At 35.3% G+C, this 25,477-nt stretch overlaps 1 protein-coding gene across 2 annotated transcripts in view; it reads right to left on the bottom strand.

The window, feature by feature from the left end:
• The window catches only part of LOC126739453 (vitellogenin receptor), a 127,700-nt gene that overhangs the window by 80,877 nt on the left and 21,346 nt on the right, over positions 1-25,477 (bottom strand). For both annotated transcript variants that reach the window (XM_050445134.1, XM_050445135.1), the window contains exons 3-5: positions 19,649-19,779; positions 19,419-19,588; positions 19,276-19,361 (exon numbers count right to left, since the gene is read on the bottom strand). In XM_050445134.1, coding sequence (XP_050301091.1) covers positions 19,276-19,361; positions 19,419-19,588; positions 19,649-19,779 — 387 coding nt within the window. The remainder of the gene's footprint in view (positions 1-19,275; positions 19,362-19,418; positions 19,589-19,648; positions 19,780-25,477) is intronic.

Here is a 25,477-nt window from a genome sequence, read left to right as displayed (position 1 = left end):
GGTAGCAGTGGGCTTATAAGAGGATGGACAACCAGGCAAGGAACTCATGCTGAACCTAGGCCTGAAAGCAATAGTCTCAGAGGCAAACATAATAGGAATCCAAACCTGTGTTTAACTGCTGAGAGAAGGAGTGCCAAAGCGCCGAACCTTTGCAATCATTACGGGAGACCAGGCAGCAACAAACGCTTTAAAAGCTGCAGTAAAGGGTCCAGCAACAGACTCATAGACCCAGAACCAACATGCTGTGTCAGCAATAAAACCTGGAACAAGGATATAAGACATTGGTTGGAACTTGAGCATAAAAAATACTGGGAATAACTGCCAAAGCTGGAACTCTCCAAAGAACTTGCGCAAAAGTTGCTGGAGCCTCAGGAAGAGGGAGAACATACTGGGCCACTCCAAGCAACAACTGCGAAAGATAGCAGGGCTCCTCAGAGGTCATGCACCATGCAGGAAACATTTACATAGACTTGGGAAAGTAGATACACCGCTATGTAGAAGTTGGGAGGAAGAGGATGAAACCACTCTTCACATTCCATGCTTCTCTTAAAAGCGACAGAACTGAACATGTCAGAGTAAATCTATGGGGCACAATAGGAGTGGAACAGAGCAGACCACAGTGCAGGAAACCAACTAGTACATGAATGCACAAACCGCGACCCGCGGGCCGCGTGCGGTCCGCCGCTGATAAGTGCGGTTTAATAGTGTTTTGAGGAGGCAATAGTTCTAGTGTAGATTATAACTCGACTAGCCGGTGTCATATATTTTGATCCACAATCAACGTAGATTTCCTATTGCAGTGTTAACCCGTCAAGTGCCGTGTATAATTAAATTGTGAAATCGTAAGTAAAACTCTGTTATTAATAAGTGTTTCTCTACCTATTTAATCGATTTTAATTAAATTTAGCTATAATGTTGGCCAAATATTAAAATAAAATAAATAAATTACTTTTTTTTTCAGAATTTCTCTAACTGAATTAACTACGTCATTATTTTAGATACAAAAGCTGTAGGAAAATATTCAAATTTCTGAGGAATAATACTAGTCAACCAAAATGTCTTGGCCTCTGAGATGCGCAAGTAAAGAAGTGAAAGAGTCAGGGTGCGAGGAAGATGCAAAACATAAAAATTAATAAATCGAGGCTTATGTACCACGTTTACATCCAGCATATTTAACACGCTTGAAATTTTATTTAATTTTTGTTTTAATTAAATTATATTATGAATGGTAAATGAACGCATGAATTAATATATTTACTAATATACAGTGTGTCCCAAGTGTGTTCCAACCTTGACGGAAATTACTTAGGATAAACATTTTGAATAAATTTATAAAATAAATGAATAATTATAACAAAGATATTTATATTACTTTATTTAATAATCCTAAATTAAATCCAGTGTAATATTTACCAATATTTATTTATTATGTATTTCCTACATTTTGTACACATTATGTATGGATACATATATTTAATTATATACATATAATTAATACATTATAAATAAATTTATATAGACATAATACATAAAAAATGTTCTTATTATTTATTTATTTTATTTATTTATTTATTCATGCCAAAAAGTATAAAGCTTTTACACAAGTCAGTCAAAAATATAACTCCAAATAAAAGTATTAAACTGTAAAATTCGTTTTACCTAAGAACAAAAATAAAACACATATAAGCCTAAAAAGTAATGCTTAAAAACACTTAACACTAAAAGTCAAGAGACCCAGCCTATGCAATAGCACTGAAATTTGAGCTCAGGATTTCCTCAAATGAATAAAAAGCATTGGTGACTAAAAAATGTTTTACCTTTGTCTTATAAGCATTAAGAGGCAAATCCTTAACGGAGACCGGCAGGACATTAAAGAACTTAATTCCATAATAAGACACGCCATTACGGGTACGCTCGAGTCTCCTAAATGGTGCCACCAAGGAGCCGCTATTTCTGGTGTCATGACTGTGAGTGCTAGCATGAGTCGCAAACCTGGGTAGGTTTTCCCTAATGAATACAAGGCACAGAAGTATGAAGGCGCTTGGTAAGGTGAGAACTCTCAGAAGCCTGAAGTGGACCCTACAACAATCCCTGTATCCAATCTGCGCAATCACTCGCTGACATCGACGTTGCAATGCAAAAATCCTGGGCATATGCGCTGAATGACCCCAGTTTAGTAAGTTATACGTCATTAGAGAGTGAAAATATCCAAAGTAAGCTGTCCTGAGAGTACCTGCGGAGACAGACCCAGACAAATTGCGAATCAGGAAAGTACACCTTGATAATTTGGTTGACAATTCATCTATGTGACCTTGCCACGTCAAACCACTATCCAATCTAACACCCAGAAAATCCACAGACACACCTAAAGATTGTTGCTGGGAATCAACGTCCCGAAGGGAAAAAATTATATTTTGAGTTTTGGACTCATTTAAGCACAATCTATTGGAAACGGCCCAGTCTCTCAACTGAGAACAAGATTCTTGAGCCTTGAGCGAAATGTTTGCGCAACTCCTATTAGTACACAGGGATGTAGTATCATCAGCATACAAATAGAAAGTGCAATCAGGGTGACAAGTTGGTAGGTCATTAACAAATATAAGAAACAGGATAGGCCCGAGAACGGATCCCTGAGGCACTCCATGCTCAATCGACAAACTCTGAGACCTACATCTCTCAAAACAAACAAACTGACTTCGGTCACTCAAGTAGGACTGTAGCAGTGACAGACTTCTCGAACAAAATTTGTAGTGGTTGAGCTTTTGAAGAAGAATATTATGCTCCACACAATCAAAAGCCCTAGATAAATCATAAAATGAGGCTTGGGAGTACAGAGCACTTTCAAATCCGTCAAGCACCACGTCACACAGGTTCTGGACCGCACCAGTGGTGGATTGTTTCTTTCTAAACCCATGTTGGTTCACATAAAATAAAGAGTTTTGTTCAAAATACTCCTCTATTTGAGTCTTGAGTAAAGACTTAAAAATCTTTCCAATGATAGGCACCAGAGAAATGGGACGGTAGTTTTCAACATCCACTTTTGAACCCTTTTTGTGAATAGGAATGACCTTGGCAATTTTAAGATAGAATGGAAATGTGCCCTCAAAGATAGCCAGGTTGATTAGTTTGGTCAGGGGAACAATAATTAAATTCTTAATAGTCTTTATGAGTCTGATATTCAAATCATATGGATCATTGCTTGCACTATTCTTCATGCCATCAATCACCTGACGGACCTGGATAAAAGGAACTTCGGCAAAGGAAAAGCCGGGTCCGCAAGGGCCAGTCAAATAAGCTAAAGGATTTTTGGGAGGCAGAGGAAGAGTCTCTTTTAGTTTGGCAGGAACATTCAAATGAAGAAAGATTCATTAAAATGGCTGGCATTAATATCACTCAGCTCCGATTCCTTTACGCTAGGGTTCAGAGCTTTAATTACCCTCCATATTGCCCGGACAGGGTCACTTGACTGGCTAATGAAGTTGTCATTGACCTTTCTCCTCCTTGTCTGAATTTCAAGCCGGTATTTGATACGGTAGGTGCGGATAGTATCACTTGATATCAAATTGGGGTATTGTTGACTAGCCCGTCTTAAGAAACAGAGCCATTCTCTCATCTCCCTGAGAGACTCATCAAACCACTTAGAAGCAGCTGAGCGCCTGGCGGTATTCGCTGATTTTGACTTCAGTGGAAAACACATTAAATAAGCCTCGCTCAGAGATTTAACAAAAGAATTAAAATAGATATCAACATCACTAGTATTGCCTATGAAGTCCCAATCAAAGTTCTCCACCGCATTATAAAAATTTAACAACCCCCAATCTGTTACAGGGCGGTAACATATACGAACAGCGTCACCTCGAACGGGGATGCTCTGTTTAAATTGAAACACAATTCCCAAGTGATCAGACAATGATGGATCACAAATATTAGCATTACAATTGGAACTGGAGACAGTTGTAAAATTATTATCCAGACAATTCGAACCCCTCGTAGCACCTCTAGCAACTGGATAAAGCCCAAAGCAAGAAAACAAATCAACAACCCTCCTCGACTGTGTCTGGTTTAGATTAAACTTAACATTAAAGTCACCAGTGATGACATATTTTTTGTTAATTGTTAAGCTAGCAAGAAAACCCTCCAGACAACTGAGAAAGTTGTCGAGATCGCCCAGTGGAGATCTATAGATAGTAAATATGAGAAACTCACCATGTTGTATCCCCGCAATCTCAAAATCCACCTCACATGCTACTCCTTGGGGCAGAATACTGACAGACTCACAATTTAATCCATCACGCACATATATGCATACCCCGCCATGGTTTCTGTTTATCCTACAAAATTTGGAAACAAGACTAAATCCGTGTATATGGGTTACACCAATTTCCGCCTCAGACAGCCAGTGCTCATTGAAACAAAGGATATTAATATTGAGGTTCGATTCGAGGTATGCCTCAAGCTCTGGGACTTTAGAACGTAGAGATTGAATATTAAGATGAAGTATAACATTAAAATTAAAATTATAAAGTTCACTAGCATGCATTACTTTCTTTTGTTGTAATGTTGGCGCTTTCGGTTTAAAAACTTCCTGACAACAGCACCCGAGGGCCAGACTTTGCACTCCAGAACATCCGTCATATTAAGAGAGGAAACTCCAATTTTAAAAGATTTAATATGGTCCTGGGAAGTGGCCAGATCTTCACATACACAGCCTTTAAACCCATGAGAGTCCAGATGAGCCAAGACATCATTAACTGTATTGTCCTTGGATAGCCCGGAGAGGAAGATCCAGGAACGGTTGTCTGTGCCGTGATTACTCTTCTTACTTGGATTTGGTTTTAGGCTCGGTTTCAATGTAGGAAGCATAGCAGAGGCGACAGTCAAAGGCAGGGCATTCTTCCGAGATGTATTGGAATTACTCCTCCCCAGAAAGAATCTGAGCACTGGAATTCCTGGTGACATTTACCACGCCAGCCTTTCCCTGGTTTGGAGATGTAGGTCGCAGAGAGGGCCATGGAGCTGCCAACCTTAGTGTTGACTGGGAAGGTAAGTTGGAAAGCATGGACACCATTTCAACATTAGTGTCCTTCAGTACTGCAATATGTTTGGTGATTTCCTGAGTTTGAAGAGTGAGTTGTTGCATTATAAAATCTTGAAGAACCTGAACTACGCTGTCAACAATAGCCCCACCGTTGGCACCGGCAAATGAAACATCATCAGCTACATCCCTGGGTAGATCTCTCGGTAAATCTTTACCATTAATAGAGGCTTCAGACACAACCATCGCAGGCGCTGGCTGAGAGTGCACCACGGTCTTGCCAGTAAGGCCCTCCAGTAAGCAAACCCTTTGTTTCAGAGAGGCAAGCTCTTCATCCAATCCACTACAGACAGTCAAATTTTCAATCTGTTGCCGCTCGGTTGATTTAGTCAAATTATCCAGATTCAGTATCTGTTGCTTTAAAGGTGCAATCTCCAGATCACTGCTTTCTTGAGGAGAGGTAAATCTAACCACTTCCTTTTTGGTCTCCGCGAATGAGTCCCGCAGTTCCTCCATTTCCATTTTTAAGTTAGGCAGATTTCTAATAACCGAAACACAATCTGGGCAAAAGAAAAACATGCCTCTGGAACGACTAGGAACACATCGAACTTCCTGCGCCAACAAGCCAGTACAGTCCCTGCAAACAATTTTCTTGCATGTATCACAGGGATAGCCAAAGAGATCCGCTTTTTCATCCTTCGGTTTAGATTCGCAATGCTGTTTGCACTTGTAACATTTCAGCATATCGGAACTCATAGCTGAAATTTTAATCGATCTTTTCACTCAGCTATACAAAAATCGATAGTTGTTTACAGCTCTAGCTATATCGATAAGTTTGCCCAGAGCTATAACTATCGACAACTTTTCTAAATGACGATAATTTGGACCAGCGCTACCACATCAGCTCAATCAGCTGTTTCCAATGAAAACAATGACCAACGTGCGTTATCTGGAGAATGAAAAGTCGTGATTAAAAGTTAAGGACACAAGAGCCAGAGCGGACTTCAATGGATGTCGTAGAAGGTACACAACACTACCGGATTCACCAGGACTGAGCGCAAAAAGCAGCTTACAGATTCAAAAACTTTACACTTGTACGAACACTTATACAAACTTCACCAAGACATTTGAGTTGACACAGTTTTATTTTTAATTAAATTATGTTATGTAAATGGTAAAAAATGCAATATACCTATCTAATATTTCAATAATAAATTTATACATAAAAAAAATTACAAATTAAGGTACGTTTTATCATCATCAACTCTTAGATTCTTATTTTCCACAGCTTGTTCTTCAACATTATCACTTAGTTCGTCTATTCCAGATAAGTCACTTTCTTGTTTATCCGACTCATTAGAGTAATCACTGTTTGTTTCAATATCGCTATCGTTAAGGTTAATTATAACCTTTTCTATGGCTATATCAATAAGGTTCCTTTAAAATAAATTCTTTTTCAAATCATTTTGCTCGTTCACATCTTGATTTCCATTCGTCAATAGAGAATTCTCTAAAGAAATCATCACTATGTTTAATTACCTCATTGAAATTAAAATTAACATTTTTTTGGCAACGAATTGTTTTAATTCAGCCCAAACCAATTTAATGGGATTAAGGTCTGGATGGTATGGAGGTAATCTTAGCACATCATGACCTTTTGCATTGAAAAGCTCGTCTATTTCATATCGTTTATATTTGGGTTTGTGCAGTTTTATTAAATGATATAGTTGCGGCTTTAACATGTTATCGTCATATGATATACCCCTTAAACGTAACCATTGTTGCATTTCTGCTTTTTTTGTTATTGTTGTTGGTGCTTTATCTATTTGCTTATTGTGGTATGGAGCATTGTCAATTACCACAACAGACTTTGCTTTATGTTTGGAGAGAAACCCATTTTTTGTAGTTATCATAATTCATATCGTGATGATAATCGCCACTTGTGCTGTTGGATTTCCATCTAATATACGCATTGGGGACAAAACCATCTTCGCCACCTGCATGAACTATAATGGGACGTGGTCCCTTGCCTGTTGGTTTTTTAACGCCTTCCAAAGAGTTATCACTCCAACCTTTTAAGTGAGTATGCGTTGAGTGAATGTATGTCTCGTCCATATATACTATATTTCTACCTTCTTCTCTGTACTGACGCATTTTTTTAAGAAACTCTATTCTTAGCAGCCTGATGGGTTGCTGCTCCATTAGCACTCTTTGAATGCTCCTAAATTTTTTCCATCGAAAACCGATTTTATGCATTTCTTTACGCAGAGCCTCTTTACATCCTTGATACCCAGTATCTGCGACATATTTTGCATGCGCTGTTTTTGATCTAGGAACTGTCTTCTCTGTGAACTGGTGGTTAACGATTGTTCTTCGCAAAAATCCCAAATCTGCGTCGTCGAAGCGAATTTTAATTTGGGTATTTTTATTAGTTTTTTTAGGTGTTGAAAACGATGTTGATTGGCCTGATGTAACCAATGTTGCCTCTTTTTTAATTCGTCGAATACTTCTAATTGATTCCCCCGTTGCTACTGCAACGCGTTCTTGAACCTATAAAAAAAGTTAATTTATAAATCTGCCAAACAATTACACATATGGAAAAAATACTTTGCTGTTGCGTTAACACGTGGTAAAAATACGAGCTTATACAAAAATTTGTAAAATTATAAATAAAGGCGCACCAGGCCAGGTAAATATGTATTAATTGGATTTTCTTAAGTTTTCTGAAGATGATCTAGTGGTAAATATCAAATTATTTAAAAATATGTTAATTTTATAACAAAGCAATAAAAAGGATTAACTAATTGCGTGTTCTTAAGGGGTGTTAAGCTGATTACCTTAAATACAAGTACCTAACCTATATTACCAAACTACCTTCTCCTAGGTAGGTACTTTTTAGGTAAAAACCTAGATATACATATATTTACATATTTGTTTAAAAAGTAAATATTTTAAATTATGTACGAAAATATAATAACAATAAAAATCTTTATCATGATTTCATAACACGTAGGTACATACCTATGTACATATGTACATTATAAATTTATATATACATTATATAAAGTGACAATTTCCTTAAATCAAAAGTCGCATAACAATAAACCTTACGAAGCAAAACTAAATTTTCGATGCTCTAATCTTAAAAAATATTTTTTGGGTGGTTCTAAAAAAATCATAGCTTTTGACTCATGTGAATTGTTGACCTCTTCTGTAAAAGGTGTTGTGAAAATATTTTTCCAAACTACGTGCATCGAAAACTTAGTTTTCCATACCTCCTATACAATACATGATGTATTTCGGATAAGCGAAACGAAAATGGATGTTTTTTAGCCAGTTTTATAACAATAAAAAAAGCGGGTGAAAAAATAAAATGTTACCATAGCAACGCATAAAACACTTTAAAAATTATTATTTTTATCATTTAAAAGTGACCGTCTTAGTCAAAATCAAATTCCGAATTTAAAAATTTATCAAAACAATACAATTATCAAAACAACCTTTACAAATTTAGTCCAAACTTTGATGCCCTTATAAAAAATACCGTACATTTCGCGGGATGAAAGGTCATAATTTGTAACTTGTCTTATTTATTTACTCTTACATCAGTCGCGTAAAAAACAATAATAATAAGTTAAGTTAATGTAATAATAATAAGTTAATGGCATTAAATACATACATACCTTTTCGAGAGGAATTGAAACTTCTCCAGCTACAGCTTCTGCTTGCATAAAATTTAACAAATTGCTAATTATTTCCCGACTTTGACCGGTAAGAACTTTATTTTTTAAACTAGTTTAAAAGGGCATTTTGAACTATAAAAGTTTTAATATCACCTCACAAAATATTAATAAAGATTTAATGCCGAGTGAGTATAGGTATTGCGGAGTAAACAATGTGAACATATGCACTACGAAAGCGCCACTTTAAATGAGCTCCCGTCGGTTTTGTCACCGCGCATCCAAATCTCAGAGGCCAAGACACTTTGGTCGACTAGTATGTAATTAATTATTTTTGGTAAATTAAAAAAGGATGGGTAGTTTAAGTAGGTACTGTAATTGCTTTTAGGTGCTGTGTTAATCTCCCAAAATTAGAACGCAACATGGAGATGCCAGGACCTAGTAAAAAACGTAAGGTTAAAGATGAAAATCGGCAGTTTCAAGAAATTTGGACTAAGAAATACTTTTTTATATGGTTAAATAACAAAGTCGCTTGTTTAATTTGCAAGAATTCTGTTGCGACTGCCAAGGAATATAATGTAAAAAGGCACTATATGAAACGCAGCATCCTTCTTTTACCAAGTTTACAGGCGAATTAAAAAAGCAAAAAATGTTGTATTCAAAACGGGACCTTATTGGTCAGCAAGCTATGTTTACAAAACACATTCTAGATTCAGAAACTGCTACAGAAGTTAGTTATACAATTTTTCGAATGATAGCAAAGCGAAGTCGCCCTTCAATGATGGTGATTTTGTAAAAGAATGCTTAGAAATGGCCGCTAAGAAAAAGTGTCCAGAAGCCGCAAAAAAGTTTGAGAAAATTCAACTGAATCGTATGACTATCCAAAGACGAATTATGTCTTTGCCAGATAATACTGCGAAACAGTTAATTGAAAAAACTAAGAATATTGAATTTCTTTCATTAGCACTCGACGAATCCACTGATATTAGTTCCACAGCTCAACTTCTCATATTTATACGAGAAGTTACTCAAGATTTTGAAGTCTTAGAAGAGTTATTAGGAATGTGTTCATTGAAAGGTACTTTTGGATGAGTGTTCAAAAGCTGATTTGGTCTTATCAAAATTATCGAGAATTGCGACTGACGGTGCTCCTTCGATGATTGGTGTCAATTCCGGGCTAGTTACTTTGCTGCAAAAGCATCTGCAAGAAAAAAACATAAACGCTGAAGATCTCATGCAGTTTCTGCATTATACACCAAGAAGCCCTCTGTTCATTCTGATCAGACCATTCTGTCATGAAAGTGGTAGTTTCGACTGTAAAATTCATAAAATCACGAGAACTCAATCACAGACAATTCAAACAATTCCTTGATGACATCGAAAGCAAATACGGGGTTTACTATATTATACAGAAGTAAGGTGGGTAAGTCCTGGATTGACATTGGAACGATTTCTAAATTTAATAGAACAAATTGAAATATTTCTGGCGGAAAAGCAAAGGGGTGTTCCGGAACTTAAAAATCCTGATTGGTTGTGCGATTTGGCTTTTTTAGTTGACATTGCAAATCATTTGAATGTCTTGAATACACGGCTTTAAGGCAAAAATCAACTGATATCCCAGCTTTACGCTCATGTATCATCCTTTTAATGCAAGCTGACACTTTTCAGATCACAATTGAATTCTGGAAATTACAATCATTTTGTGAATTATAAGAAAATGGCTGAAAAATTCAACAAGACTGCGGTTAATTTCAGTTATGTAGAACAGCTAGATATTTTGATTCCATCTTTTCAAAACAGGTTTTCGGAGTTTAAAAAAGTGAAACCTCTGTTGGACATATTCAGCAATCCTTTCACATTTTTAGTTGAAAATGCGCCAGAATCAATGCAGTTAGAAATTATCGGCATTCAAAACGACCAAGGTTTATGCAACAATTTTAACGAAGGAGACTTGCTGAACTTTTAACGCTGCATTGATAAAAATATGTACAAAGAGTTACGCATAAACGCGCTGAAATGTGCCAGCTTATTTGGTTCTACCTATATATGTGAAAAAACTTTTGCAATACTAAATAATAATAAAGCAAAAAAAAAACGAAACCGCCTTGCAAATTAAAGTTTGGAAGCAGGTTTTTTAGGCAAATTTACGTGTTGCTACAAGTAAATTTGAGCCAAATGTAAAAAAGATTGTAAGCACTATGCAGTGCCATGCTTCAAATTAAGAAATTCTTTTTGAATTTTAATAAATTATGATCAATTCTTTGTCGATCTGTACTTCCTCTCGGCCGGCCCGCCATCAGTTCATGATTTGCTCGAGTGGCCCCTAGTCTTAATAAGTCTGTGCAACCATGATTTAAGCCAATACGAAAGTCATACCTTTTAAATATCCATAATTTTTCCATGCTACTCATTAATGCACACGCGTTTGTTTCAATAATTTAAGATTATCAGTTGTTAGCAGTTCAGTAAATAAAATGTGGGTACCTTAAGTTTTGTTTTAAGGTAGTATATTTTGTCCCGTAGCCACTGCTGACAAACACAAACGACAACTGGCCTTGGTTGTTTTTGGCCGCTATTTTTACGTCCCAGCCGGTGACAAAAATTTATATCGGACATGTTTATATGCACTTCGAGTTTTGTTGATAATAAATTTATGACGTTTTCGTACAAATCCGTTTTGCCAGATGATTCTGCTAGGCCGTGTATCAGCACTTTGTTTTGGTTTATTTGTATCGGTGAATCCGCCTTTAATTGCACTACCTTCCTTTTGCAGGCCCTTTAAAGACTCCATAACAGATTTTTCAAAGGCGGTAACCTGTGCCAACACTTACGCGCTACACTACACTTACAATACGCAATTTAGGATTTTTTTATGTTTTTTCCTGTAGATCCTTTTTAAATGTCTCCAATTCGGCCGTAAACTGGGCGGCCATTTGCTCCATGCATTCGCTGAGTTTGTGATACTCAACTTGTTGCTTCTTAGAAGAGTTTTCTGCTTTATTTGCACCATCTTGCAACATCTTAAGAACTTCACAAGGTTATCGTGCAGACATAATTACGTAATTAAATAACAGGTAGATTAGCGAAAAAAACTAATATTTTACGGACCAATGTTACCAGTGAACTTATGCGTAACGCACGCGTAATATCTCTCCATCATAATTCTGGATAGAAACAAACTGCTCAACAATCAAACTGGATATTTTATAAATTACCGAAATTTGCCTAAAAAAATTAAATTCATTAAGTTGCGTTTTATGCTATGAGTAAATCCTGTTGATAGCAAATATATTTTACAATTTTTTCTTTTTTTTATATATTCTTATCTCTTTTAAAGAATTCGGTTTCAAAATCCTAAGAATTTAGTCACATAAAAGTGCTTGTAGAGACTTAATTATTCTCATTGTTACCAATAAATCTCTTTACTTTCTTAAAAATAATGGTTCTACGATGGTTAGAAACAGTGCAACTCGAGCAATTAGTACGTTGGCTACAGGAGGGCCTAACTCAAGAAGAAGTTGCTAACCGGCTAAATGTGTCCCAAAGTGTCGTGAGTTGTGCATGGAATCGATATGTAGAGACTGGGTCTCCAGCTTACAGGCATGGTGGAGGCCTAGAACGTGCTACAACTCATGCTCAAGACCGCTATATAACAGTAACCGCAAGAAGAAACCGAACATTTACGGCTTCGAAAATTAACAGTTACTTAAGGCATGCTACTGGGAGGGTAATTTCTCATCAGACTATTAGAAGAAGATTACGTACGTCCAATTTAAGAGCCAGACAACGTGCCACACATCCACGGTTGACGGGGCAACATCGTGCATGCAGAAAACGGTAAGCAATAGAACACAGTAATTGGAATTTTCAAAACTGGAGGTCTTGTATGTTTACGGATGAGTTCAGATTTCGGCTACATATGTGTGATGGTCGAATTTTGGTGTGGAGGGAAAGGGGACAGCGATACCATGAAAATTTGATGGCGCCCACTACCCTTTTTGGTGGCGGTTCAGTTTGCGTTTGGGGAGGCATATGTTTCGATGGCCGCACCGATTTAGTGGTGTTAAGAAATGAAACAGTGAACGATATACGATATAAAGACATTATTATAGAGAACATAATTGTAGCATTTTTTGGTGCAATAGGCGAAGAATTCCTTTTAATCGATGATAATGCGCGCCCGCACCGTGCGAGAATTGTCAATGATCGCATTGAATTTCCTGGCATTACCAGAATGAACTGGCCACCACATTCACCCGACATGAATTGCATTGAACATGTATGGGCCGAAATGTCTCGAAGATTAAACCGGCTCGAACAGCCACCTCTAACCTTAGAACAACTAGCCAATCAATTACCGGAAATATGGCAAAACATTCCTCAACACTACATTAACCACTTAATGAGAACTATGCCAAACAGGGTGACAGCACTCAGACGAGCCAGGGGTGGACCTACGAGGTATTAATTTTCATGACAGGACTTTGGGGCACGCTTTACAGGGTGTAATTTTATTTTAATGTTTCCTGTTGTGTGTTAAAAATTTAAATTTTTTAGGAGATATCTGTTTATTTAATTTTTTTTGCGGCTATTGTGAGTAAACTTAATAGAGATTAATTTATTACATTTTATTTTGTTTTATTGTAAATCATTGGCAACCTAAAATTGCAGATTTTTATAATATCCACTTCGATTGTTGAGCAGTGTATTTGTGAAGACATTGACCAGACAATTAACCCCTCCTTGTAGCATTATTTACTGCAGGATGTAGTAAATGGCGAAAACTAGAAAAGAGGTCAACAACCCTTTGAGACTGACTGTAGTCAAAATTAAACCTAAGTTTAGTTACCAGTGATGACATATTTTTCACTAATGGTCGCAAGCTTTCAAGAAAAACCTTCAAGTAAACCCAAAAAATTGTTAAAATTGTCAGATGGAGCTATGTAGATTGTATATACAGTGACCGCCTAAAGTTCCGCATAAATTCGATAAAAATGAGAGACATGATTTTTTGAGAAAATGCTCGGATCCGTCGATTTTTATTTTAAGTTGCGCATTATTTTACATAAATTTTTGTATACAGGGTGGAACAAAAAAAATATATGACGTCATCGGTCGTTTTTTTTAAATATTTTTTATTGTATTTATGAAATATAGGCGAAATTCCAAGCAAGTTTCGTATAACACACCTTATCTCAAAACTCAACTGTTTCAGAGATATTTACATTTAACCAACAAGAAAGCAAGTAAGTACGTCTATTTACAAATTAAGATAAAATGGAGGATAAAATGTTATAAACTGTGAAAACTTTTAATAATGTATCAAGTGTTCAAACTGATCCCCATTTGACCCCCTGATAACACTACAAAAATCGATATTGTAGTGTTGTGAGAAACATTTACAATTAGCAATGTTGACACATTCAGGCTTGCTGGTTTTAATGTTTTTTTATAATAACCCTTTCTTTAATAAAAATGACGGTGTTGTAATGTATATAAAAAATAATTTGCATGCAATATCTCAAATAATAGAACTAACTGAAACTAATCTCTTGCATTGTACTATGAAAATAAACGATATTTCTTTGGGTATTACCGGTGTATACAGACCACCTTCTACAAATTTAAACGATCTGGAAACACAAGGATTTATAGGAAAGCAAAATATGTGCAACATATTTATTGGGGATATTAACATTAATATTTTGGAGGAAACTGATATGAATGTAACTAAGTATTTAAGTGTTATGTCGCAAAATGGATATATGTCGTGCATAAATCAAGCATACAATTCCCACAATTCTAAAACAGCACTCGATCATATATTTTTAAAAATAGATCAGTTTAATTTAAGACAAAACTCTATCTTACCATTAATGTTTAAATCTAATGCTTAAATCTAACTGACCATTATCCTATCTATTAAAAATGTAACAAAAAATATTGCCAAGTCCAATAGCATGCAACGGAAAGCAAATATAAATTACACAAATTTAGAAAATGATCTGGCTAAAGAAATATGGGAAGAAGTGTTTACAAACAACAATATAGAAGAGTCATATACCTGTTTTAAAAATAAAATTTTATATTCCCTAAGGAAACACACGTATATTATAACACTAAATAGCAAAACAAGAAAACGTAAGCCTTGGGTAACCCAGGGTATTATTAATTCTATAAAACAGAGAGATAGCATGAAAAAATCTTTAAACATAAACCATAATTTTGCCGATGAAACAAAATATAAAAAATTTAGGAATAATTTAACTAAGGTAATGAAATTGGCAAAAAATAATTATTATAAGCTAAAAATAGATGAATCCAAAAATGACTACAAAAAAACATGGAAATTTACTAATGAGATTACCAACCATCAAAAGAAAGCGCCTCAAAATAATTTTAAAATAAAAGTAAATAATGACATAATAGCAGATGAAGTAACAATTAGTAATACCTTTAATGAGTTTTTTTACAAATGTAGGTTCAAAAATTCAAAAAAATATCAATAAAAATTCATCGAGTTTTAAAGAAAAAATTAAAATTAATACTAACTCCAAGTTTCTTTTTCCAGTTAATACAAATGAACTTATAATGCACATTAAAACATTAAAAAATAACTCAGCACCAGGGGAAGATAAAATTTCAATAAATTTAATTAAAATAATACATGTTCATATTTTAAAACCTTTAGTTTACTTAATAAATTTGTCATTTTCAACGTTTAACTTACCCTCTGATTGGAAAGTCTCTCTGGTATCTCCTATAATTATATAAATCAGATAATCGTGATGAAACTACTAATTATAGACCCATTTCTCTCATAAATAACTTTGCTAAGATATTTGGAAAATGTTTAAAGTCTAGAATAATGAATTTCCTGGAAAAGAATAATCTTTTATATCAAAAGCAATCTGGTTTTCGAGATAAAAAAAAATACGGAGAAAGCCGTATTTGATTTAGTTAATAATATTAACATTAATCTACAAAACAGAAAAAATTTTTTATGGATCTTTCGAAAGTCTTCGATACCGTTTCACATGAAATTCTTTTTAACCGTTTAGAAAAAATTGGTATTCGAAACCGGCCTCTTAACTTATTAAAAAAATATTTATCAGATAGAAAACAATTTGTTAAGATTAATAACACAATGGGCTCTCCTAAATACATTAAAACCGGAGTCCCACAAGGGACAGTGCTGGGACCAGTACTCTTCCTTGTGTATATTAATAGTATAGGAAGCTTATTAGACGACTGCGAAGTTATTTCGTACGCAGATGATACTGCATTATTGTTTTCTGATAATTCTTGGAAGAGTGTCTTTAAAAAAGCCGAAATTGGCCTTAGTAAAATGTATGAGTGGCTCAACAATAGTCTTTTAAGTTTAAACTTTAATAAAACTTATTATATGAGTTTTTCCGCAACGTCAGTAGATCAACCACCGCCCACAGAGATTGTTATTCATTATAATGACTGCTTATTGCATAATGATGCATGTAATTGTATCAAAATAAAAAAAGTTAAAAAAATCAAATATCTGGGGGTTATACTGGATCAGTATCTTAAATGGGAGGAACATATTGCATTCGTTAATAAAAAAATTAGGAATATTTTCTATAAATTGTATCAGGTACGTGAAATCCTAAATGTAAAAATGTTAAAAACTTTATATAACGCACTAATAGAATCCAATTTAAGGTACTGTATCATTATATGGGGTTGCGCGTATAACAATCTATAAAGAAGTTGTTTTTGAAGGTGGTAGACAATGGTGCAGTGAAAACATCTTGTCGAACTTGCATTGTCTTATTTATTTAATGTAACACGACGTTTCGGTTGGTAAGTATCTCCAACCATTATCAAGTGTAAATTGATAACGTCTCATTAAATTAAAGAAGTTGTTAATCACTCAGAATGCTGCACTAAAAATAATATTTAAAAGACCATATAGATTTTCAACTGGTGAACTATATAATAATCTAAATTTACTAAGTGTCAGAAATATTTATATCCATTCCACCTTAAACTATGTCCATACTACATTATCACCATTTAATAGTGATTCTATTAACTATCTCACAACAGCAACAAAAGAGATAAATATGTTTATTCCATTTAAACGTACAAATGTGACCCAAAGATTTGTAACCTATTATGGACCAGTTCTTTTTAATACACCGCCTGCTGAACTGAAAAAATATTATAATTATCCAAAAATGTTCAAAGCCGAAACCAAACCATTTTTATTGAAAAATCAAACATTTTTTGAAACGTCGTTCTGAGTGTGTGGATATTGGGTTATTTTGGTGCATATTAATCGTAATTTTTACTACCTTTTTGTTCTCTCGCCTGTTTTCCACCTGCATAGCGGCCGGGCTAATGCCGTTCTTAACCTCTTAATATCTGTGCCATTTTGGAAGAGGAAATCTGCACACAAGGTACGTCATTAGATGGCCTTAGGCCGATTCCTCTTCTTGGATTTTTACATTAGGTATATAGGTATTTAACGTTATTTTTCTTCTCTCATGAAATAAGGTTGTTATCTATTTTTATTTGTACCTATTTTTCCTATGTAACAATAACACTTTTGTATCTAACTTTATGTAATATATTTGGATTTACTTCTTGGCAGAAAGCAAGACGGTTTACAAACTCATGTAAAACACTTTCAATTATTTCGGGTGATATACGTCTAATTTCATATCTAATTCTATTTTTAAATCTTCTACGTTCTTTGACTTCTTAATATAAACTTTACTTTTCAGGTACCCCCATAGAAAATAGTCGCAGGGATTTAGGTCTGGTGACCTGGCCGGCCACTCTATTGGCCCTCTTCGTTCTATTCATCTTCCTGGGAACACTGTATCCAAGTAATTACGGACATCTCGAAAGAAATGTGGCGGTGCGCCGTCTTGCTGAAACCACAAATTATCTGTCGGGACAGCAGAGTCTTGTTCGTCTGGGTATAGGGCAGCCAAAGCAGGGATAAGATCTTCTTGAAGAAAATTCAAATAGCGTTGTGCTGTTAAGCTTTCTTTAAAATATTATGGCTCTATTACTTTATTTTCCACGATACCAACCCAAACATTAATAGAGTTACGGTACTGTGTATGAGACTCAGTTGCCCCATTTGACACTAACCAGTACCATTTACGACACCGTTTTAACAAAAAGTTTCTTCATCCGAAAACAAAACTCGTAACACAAACTGACGGTTATTATTGCAAATGTTCATCATTTGCTCGCAAAATTGGTTTCTTCGATCAGGATCATCCTCATTTAATTCGTGTATTAGTCTAATCTTATAAGGGTGGTATTCATTTGCTTTTAAAACGCGTCTTACTGACGTTCCGGCTATATTATTATCAACTGAAATTTGTGAAATTGCATTGTTTGGATTTTCTTCGACGGAGAGCAGACCGTTTAATTTTATTTCTTCAGAAATTTTTGGACGACCTGATCTTGGCAAATCTCTAACATGACCTGAATTTATGAATTTGTGCTCGATTCTACTAACTATTGACTGAGAAATAGGATGATTTGGGTATTTGGCATTAAACAGTTCACTCACTTCTTTTTGCGTGCGCACTCGATCCCCATACTCTAGCATCATCAAAATTTTAATTCGTTGGGTTTCCGTTAAATTAGCCATAATTTATTCTGATAAAAACTATTAATTTTTAAACTGACAGTGACATTCGAAAATGGAGATTCTTTACAAGTGCAACCATTGAAATAGAAACAATTGGCAGTGTTTATAACATTATTTTTATCCTCGATTTTACCTTAATTTGTAAATAGACGTACTTATTTGTTTTCTTGTTATTTAAATGTAAATATTTCGAAAAGAGTTGCGTTTTGAAATAAGGTGTGTTATACAAAACTTGCTTGGAATTTCGCCTATATTTCATAAATGCAATAAAAAATTTAGCATTCCATTTCAAAAAATGACCGATGACTTCATATCTTTTTTTTGTTCCACCCTGTATACAAAAATGTATGTGAAATAATGCGCAACTTAAAATAAAAATCGACGGATCCTAGCGTTTTCTCAAAAAATCATGTCTCTAATTTTTATCGAATTTATGCGGAGCTTTAGGCGGTCACTGTATAAAGATCTCATCATATTATTTGGTCCCCGCAATCTGAAAATCCAACTCAGTTAGTTTTTCACGTATATCCAGATATATGGAAACAAGCAAATATTATACAACAATCAACGTTCTTTCATTCCTCTTCAATCACGATGCCCGAGATTAGTCTTTCCAGAGGATGCTTTATTTTAAGAGGGGAGGAGCTATATATCACATTCCTAACAAATCCACTTAGTAACTTGTTGTACTGCAATATCAACATTTTATAGTTTAACACGATTTAGCTTTTTTATAATAATTGTTTTAATAATCAGTTACAAATTAATTCTATAGTAAGTTATTTTTTTTTAAGTTTATCTATCTATCTATCTATTTATACAAACTTATCCTTAATTTATAAATCTAAAATCGATGATCGGTGCAGCTCATGCGGTGGGACACCCTATTGAACATTGTTTATGCAACTTACCGCAATCAATTTCATCGCTGTTATCAGAACAATCGTCGTTCCCATCACATCTCCATTCACTCGGGATGCAACGTTGATTTTTACATCTAAGAAATTAAAATAAATATCCTATAGTTTTAAAATACGATACCATACAAACTTACTTAAAACCATCACACACATGGTCGCTCTGCGTAGTACACCCTACGGATTCATCAGAACCGTCCAGGCAATCGATTTCCTCATTGCAAACCCATTCTTCTGGAATGCATAACTTATCTGTGCACTGCCATTCGCCTTTCTCGCATGTGGTATTAACTGCTATATGTTCCACCTTAAAATAGAATAAAATAAAAATTACAAATAATTTTGTATATAATTTAACACAACTTACTTTGAAATAATCGCAGTCAGTTTCATCGGAAAAATCTTCGCAATCGTTTTCTTTATCGCATCGGAAGCTGGCGGAGATGCACCGTTGATTTTTACATTTGAAAAATGCAGGCGGCTTGCACGCTAATACATCTAAAAGATAACGTATGCAGTATTTTAACGTTACTTTATTTTTTTGCAGTGTAGAAAACCAAAAAGAGTCTAGATTTTAAAATGCAAATTGTATTTCACTATAAGCATAAATCACTCAGGCGTAGCTGCATCATAAAGTTAGAGATGGATTTATAAATAATAATAATAATAATAATAATAATAATAATAATAATAATAATAATAATAATAATAATAATAATAATAATAAAACTAAAGGCTAAAGCTAAGCGGTTATCCAGTAATATATATACATACGTAAAATGCATCAAAAGAAAACAACAACACGCCCTATTTAACAACAACCAAAAAGTGTTCTACAGGAAATTAGGATCTCAGACTAACAACAACAGTCAAGCCATGCCAAGTAGAGAGAACTTTATGAACTATTGGTCATCATTGTGGTCAAGCCCAAAAGAATATAAGAATGCTCCATGGATTGTATCAGAAATGGACAAGGCACCACCGATGCTCTTTGAGGAACTAACAGCCGAAGAAATTTCGGAGGTAATTAAAATTACCAACAATTGGAAAGCACCAGGAGTTGATATTATTCAGAATTTCTGGTACAAAAAATTTACCAGCATACATAATTGTCTGGCACTTCAGTTCACATACATTTTTTACCATCCGGAAGACTCACCAAGGTTCCTTACACTGGGTATGACAAATATGCTGCCTAAGAGCCAACAAACTGAAGATCCTACTCAATATAGACCAATTACGTGCCTACCAACATTATATAAAATACTAACATTATGTTTAACTAACCGCATTTACAGGCATTTCGAACTTAACAACATTTTAGCCGAAGAGCAGAAGGTATGTAAGCGAGAGCACCGCGGGTGTAAGGAACAACTTATTGTGGATTCTGTAATTCTCAAGCAGGCTCAGAAAAACCAAACTAACCGATTTATTAATGTTTTAGAGATCTACAAAATTCACTCCCCCATAATTACATTTCTTTTCACCATAATGAAAACCTGGCGGACAAGCCCACACCTCAACTTAAATGGTAAGTATCTAACAGCGGACGAAATATCTATTCGTAGAGAAATTTACGACTCTCTATATCCATTGTGGTTTTGCCTCGCAATGAACCCACTATTTAGCATGTTAAATGACATCAAATATGGTTTTAAAATCACAGCCAACAGAAACACCAATTGTGTTGTCTCGCATCTCTTACCGCTACATGGATCATCATCCGCTATATGGATGATATAAAGCTTTACGCAGCAAAGCAACAACAAATGCGACAGCTGCTGGACATAACGCAAAAATTCTTCAGTGACATCCATATAGAATTTGGTCTTAATAAGTATAAAACCTTAAACATCGAGAATGGTGTCATTGTGGATGGAGAAGTTAAGCTCCCAAACGGTGACATAATTTAGGCTATGGGGAATGGCGAGACTTACAAATATTTGGGATTCCAACAAGCCAGACTGCTCGAAGATAAACAAATTAAAACCAGGATTAACCACCAGTATACACAACGGGTAAGGTTCTTACTTAAATCCAAATAAAATGCAGGTAATCTGATTCAAGCAATTAACACCTATGCAATGCAAATATTATCTTATTCATTCTCAAATGAACTAAAACGGATTTGGAAGAAATTCAAAAGCTCACACGCACCTTTATGACCAAACATAGCAGTCACCACCCAAAGTCATCAATTCTCCGAATGACGTTGGCGAGAAGAGAGGGAGGACGAGGTCAAGTCAACGTTATCAATCTACATTCGCGACAAGTAAGTGATTTACGCGAGTTTTTCTACACTAAAGCCCGAACCTCAAGCCTCCGTAATACCGTTGCGAAGTCAGGCAAGAACTATACGCCTCTTAACCTCGCCTCGCCTGAACTAACGTCTGAAGTAAAGTCGGACACTACAAAGATATAGGAATGGGCTCAAAAAGAGTTACATGGTCGACATTATTCGACACGACCTTAACCAACTTCATCTCGACAAGGAAGCATCTAACAGGTGGCTCTCTCGAGGCGAACTCTTTCCTGAGATAGAAGAGTTTATGATAGCAATTCAAGATCAAGCCATCTATACTAACAACTATAAGAAATTTATCATTAGGGATCCAAACACCGAGTCAGACAACTGCAGGAAATGTCACCAAGTATCGGAAACAATCCAGCAGATAACATCTGGGTGCAGCTTGTTGGCAAATAATGATTATCTTTATCGGCATAACCAGGTCTACAATATTATCCATCAAAAGTTGGTCAACAAGTATGGACTTATTAATACTTACACTGCATACTATAAGTATCAACCAGAAGGTACTTAAGAACGACAACTTTAAACTCTACTACGACAGGCCCATTATCACCGATAGACAGGTGACGAATAACAGGCCTAATATAGTGGTGGTGGATAAAGGAGTCAACTCGGTACTTCTAATAGACATCGTGATACCAAATAACAACAACCTATTGAGTAAGTGTCAAGAGAAGGTAAGTAATTATGCAGATCTAGCTTTTGAGATCCGACAAATGTGACATGCAAACAGGGTCGAAATCGTCCCAGCAATATTATCATCTACAGTGCTTATACCGAAATCACTAGTAGGTAGCCTCTTGAAACTAGAACTGCACAGGAACACCTACATTAACCTCCAGAAAGCGGTCATTCTCAACACTTGCCGCGCCGTGAGACAATTTTTACAGGTATAAGAGTTATTGACAGAGCTCAACCCTTTTAATACTTGCATCCGGGGGTGGGTGAATTTTATCCAGCCAATTGGCTGAGAGGGTGTGTATACTAGAAATCATAATAATAATAAATTGGTTTATTTGACAGTAATAACAGATAACACAAAAATAATTTTTAATTAGCTACAAAGGTAATACTGATAAACTGATAAAACTGATAATAAATATACTCCCGATGGCTATAAAGTATATCTATAAAATACAAAGCAATAGTTTAGATTTGGTTTATGAATTCATTAGCAAGTTTTTTTATAACGGTATTTGAATGATGCTGGTTTTAAACTTTTTAAATCAGAGGCCGAGGGTATATTATTGTATAGCATGTAAATATTATACGAGAATGATCTGCTAAATAGACTTGTTTTATGTCTTGTCTTGCAAGGGTGCAGATAGCAAACCCTTAAATCTTAGATTTAAGGTATGAATGTCGGATTTAAATTTAAATTTTTTGGTAAAGATGTGAAGGGCTTTTGTTGAAAATTAAAGCATGAAACAAAACAACTGAGTGAAGTTTACGACGGTTTTACATGTCAAGCTAATTTGAAGGTTTTAATTTGTGAATAACTGGGTCGAATTTTCTTATACCATATATAAACCTCAAACAGGCTCTCTGAACTCGCTGCACTCTATTTTTGTCCTGCTTGGTCAAACAGGGACCATAAACGGCATCACAATAATTAAAGTGTCTCAATACAAGTGCGTCTATTAAAGTTAATTTTAGTTTCTAATCTAATGCATGCCTATGCGGATACAGTAATTTTAGATTCGCATATGCCTTTTGTAAACATGAAGAAACAAAGTCTTCGTTAATGTGTAACTGTGCTTGTGCTACATTATTTTGTATGTTGGTGTAGAGTAACTGTTATGTACGTATTGTATGTTATGTACTGTATCATCAGCAAAGCTGAAATCTGTACCGTGTTGAATTGCATGTATTATGTAACAAGTATAAATACAAAAAAGCAACGGTGCAAGCCCAGAACCTTTATCCGAGCAGCCTTTATCTGTTTGCACATATTGAACTCTTTCGGATAAATAACTTTTGATTAGATTAATAGCATCTTCAGAAAGTCTAATATAGTGTAATATTGCAAAAAGTAGTTCATGATTTATCTTATCAGAAGCTTTCGTGTAACCTAATAGTATAAGAACACAAAAATTTCCAGCATCCAGACTTGACATGATCGAATTAGTGACATCTAATAATGCTGTACAACAGCTGCAGCCTTTTCTAAATCCTGATTGACATATTGGGAGAATATCGTATGCATTTAAGTGTTCTATTAGTCTGGCAGCTAAAATTTTTTCAAATATTTTTAAACATGGTGATAAGATTGATATAGGCCGTAATTCATTATAATCATTCTTCATTTTTTGTTTTTGGTGGCGGGAAAACCTTAGTAATTTTCCAGAACTCTGGAAACGTATACGTCAGTATGCTCAGTTATATACAGGGTGTTTGGAAGGTGAGTAGCCAAAGGGAAATGGTGAATAGGTGAGGTTACTGGCTATTTAAAACGCATAGTATTGGTCAAAATGGCGCACAATTAATTTTATTTTAAAGACTAATGTTGTCTTATTCAGATTTAGGTAATAACTGAGAAAAATATTTAAAGAGAAACTAATAGTGGAGTAACAAACTTCCTTAAATCAATAGAAAAAAAATGTTACGTTAACTTTACAATGGAAAAAATAATAATAAAAAAAAGTTGTAGGGTTTTAAAATGTGTTAAAAAACTTCTCTAGTTAATAGTCTTTCTAACGATGTGCCACATGTAACAAAAATAATTAGGTAAGTTACGAAAAACAATTAAGTTTGTCTTCAAGGACGCGTGAACCAATTTCTTGAAAGCAACCTAATTGAGCAGGTATAAGCTTATGCCTCTTTCTAACATAGCTAAACCTGTTACGCTATAATCTCCTTTATCATTCAGCGACACTCCCTTTGTGCCCCGCTACCTTAAACTGTTACCTGTCACTAACCATAATACGAGTATTATTTATTAGAGACTTGTCTTTCTCCGCTACTTCATGTATTTTTAACTCCGCTCTACGCATATTGTTTTTGTTGTTCATTTTCGTTAACTTTGTTTTATTGTTACTGTTGCCTACTATGGCTGGTGCCTTTACAAATGAAGAGTATGCCGATATCCTAATGGCATATGGTAGAGCTGATGGAAATGGACGAGAAGCAAAAAGAATTTACCAAGAGCGTTTTCCCAATAGACGCCAACCTAATCGTCATACTTTTGAAACGACCTTTAGACGCTTAAGAGAAACTGGTAGTCTAAATCGCCGTGAACCTGGAGTTCGCAGGCAACGTAATGTTGCTGATGACGAACGAATTCTGGAAGCGACGAAGATCCCTCAACGAGCATCCGGACTGTAGCTGCCAATCTAAACCTAAGTGTATGGAAGGTCTGGTCTATTCTTCATGCCAACGGAAAGCATCCCTTTCATTACACTCCCGTGCAAGATCTTGAAGAAAACGACTACCAAAGACGCATTCAGTTTTGCCGTCTCCTGCTACATATGGACGTGAATAACCGCGATTTCTTGAAAAACATACTGAGGGCAGATGAATCCAAGTTTTCAAGGGAGGGAATTACCAACTTTCATAATTTGCATTATTGGGCCCCAAAACGGTTTATTTACCGAATAATTTGAATGGGGATAATTATCTGGATTTTTTATTAAATGATCTGCCCGAACTCTTGAACGGGGTTCCAAATTTTCTCAATGAAGAACAAATGACATTCCAACACGATGGGTGCCCAGCGCACTGGAGATTGGCGATCCGGGAGCACCTAGACAATGCATTTCCCAATACTTGGATTAGCAGAGATGGCCCTATCCCATGGCCTGCAAGATCACCGGATTTGACGCCGCTTGATTTTTACGTCTGGGGCCGTGCAAAAGAACTTGTGTATTTCGAACCTATAAATACAAG

Source organism: Anthonomus grandis, chromosome 8 (genome assembly GCF_022605725.1).
Source record: "Anthonomus grandis grandis chromosome 8, icAntGran1.3, whole genome shotgun sequence".
Lineage (NCBI taxonomy): Eukaryota > Metazoa > Arthropoda > Insecta > Coleoptera > Curculionidae > Anthonomus > Anthonomus grandis.
The sequence above is the reverse complement of the archived record's forward strand: the minus strand, read 5'-3'. Positions and strand labels throughout refer to the sequence as shown.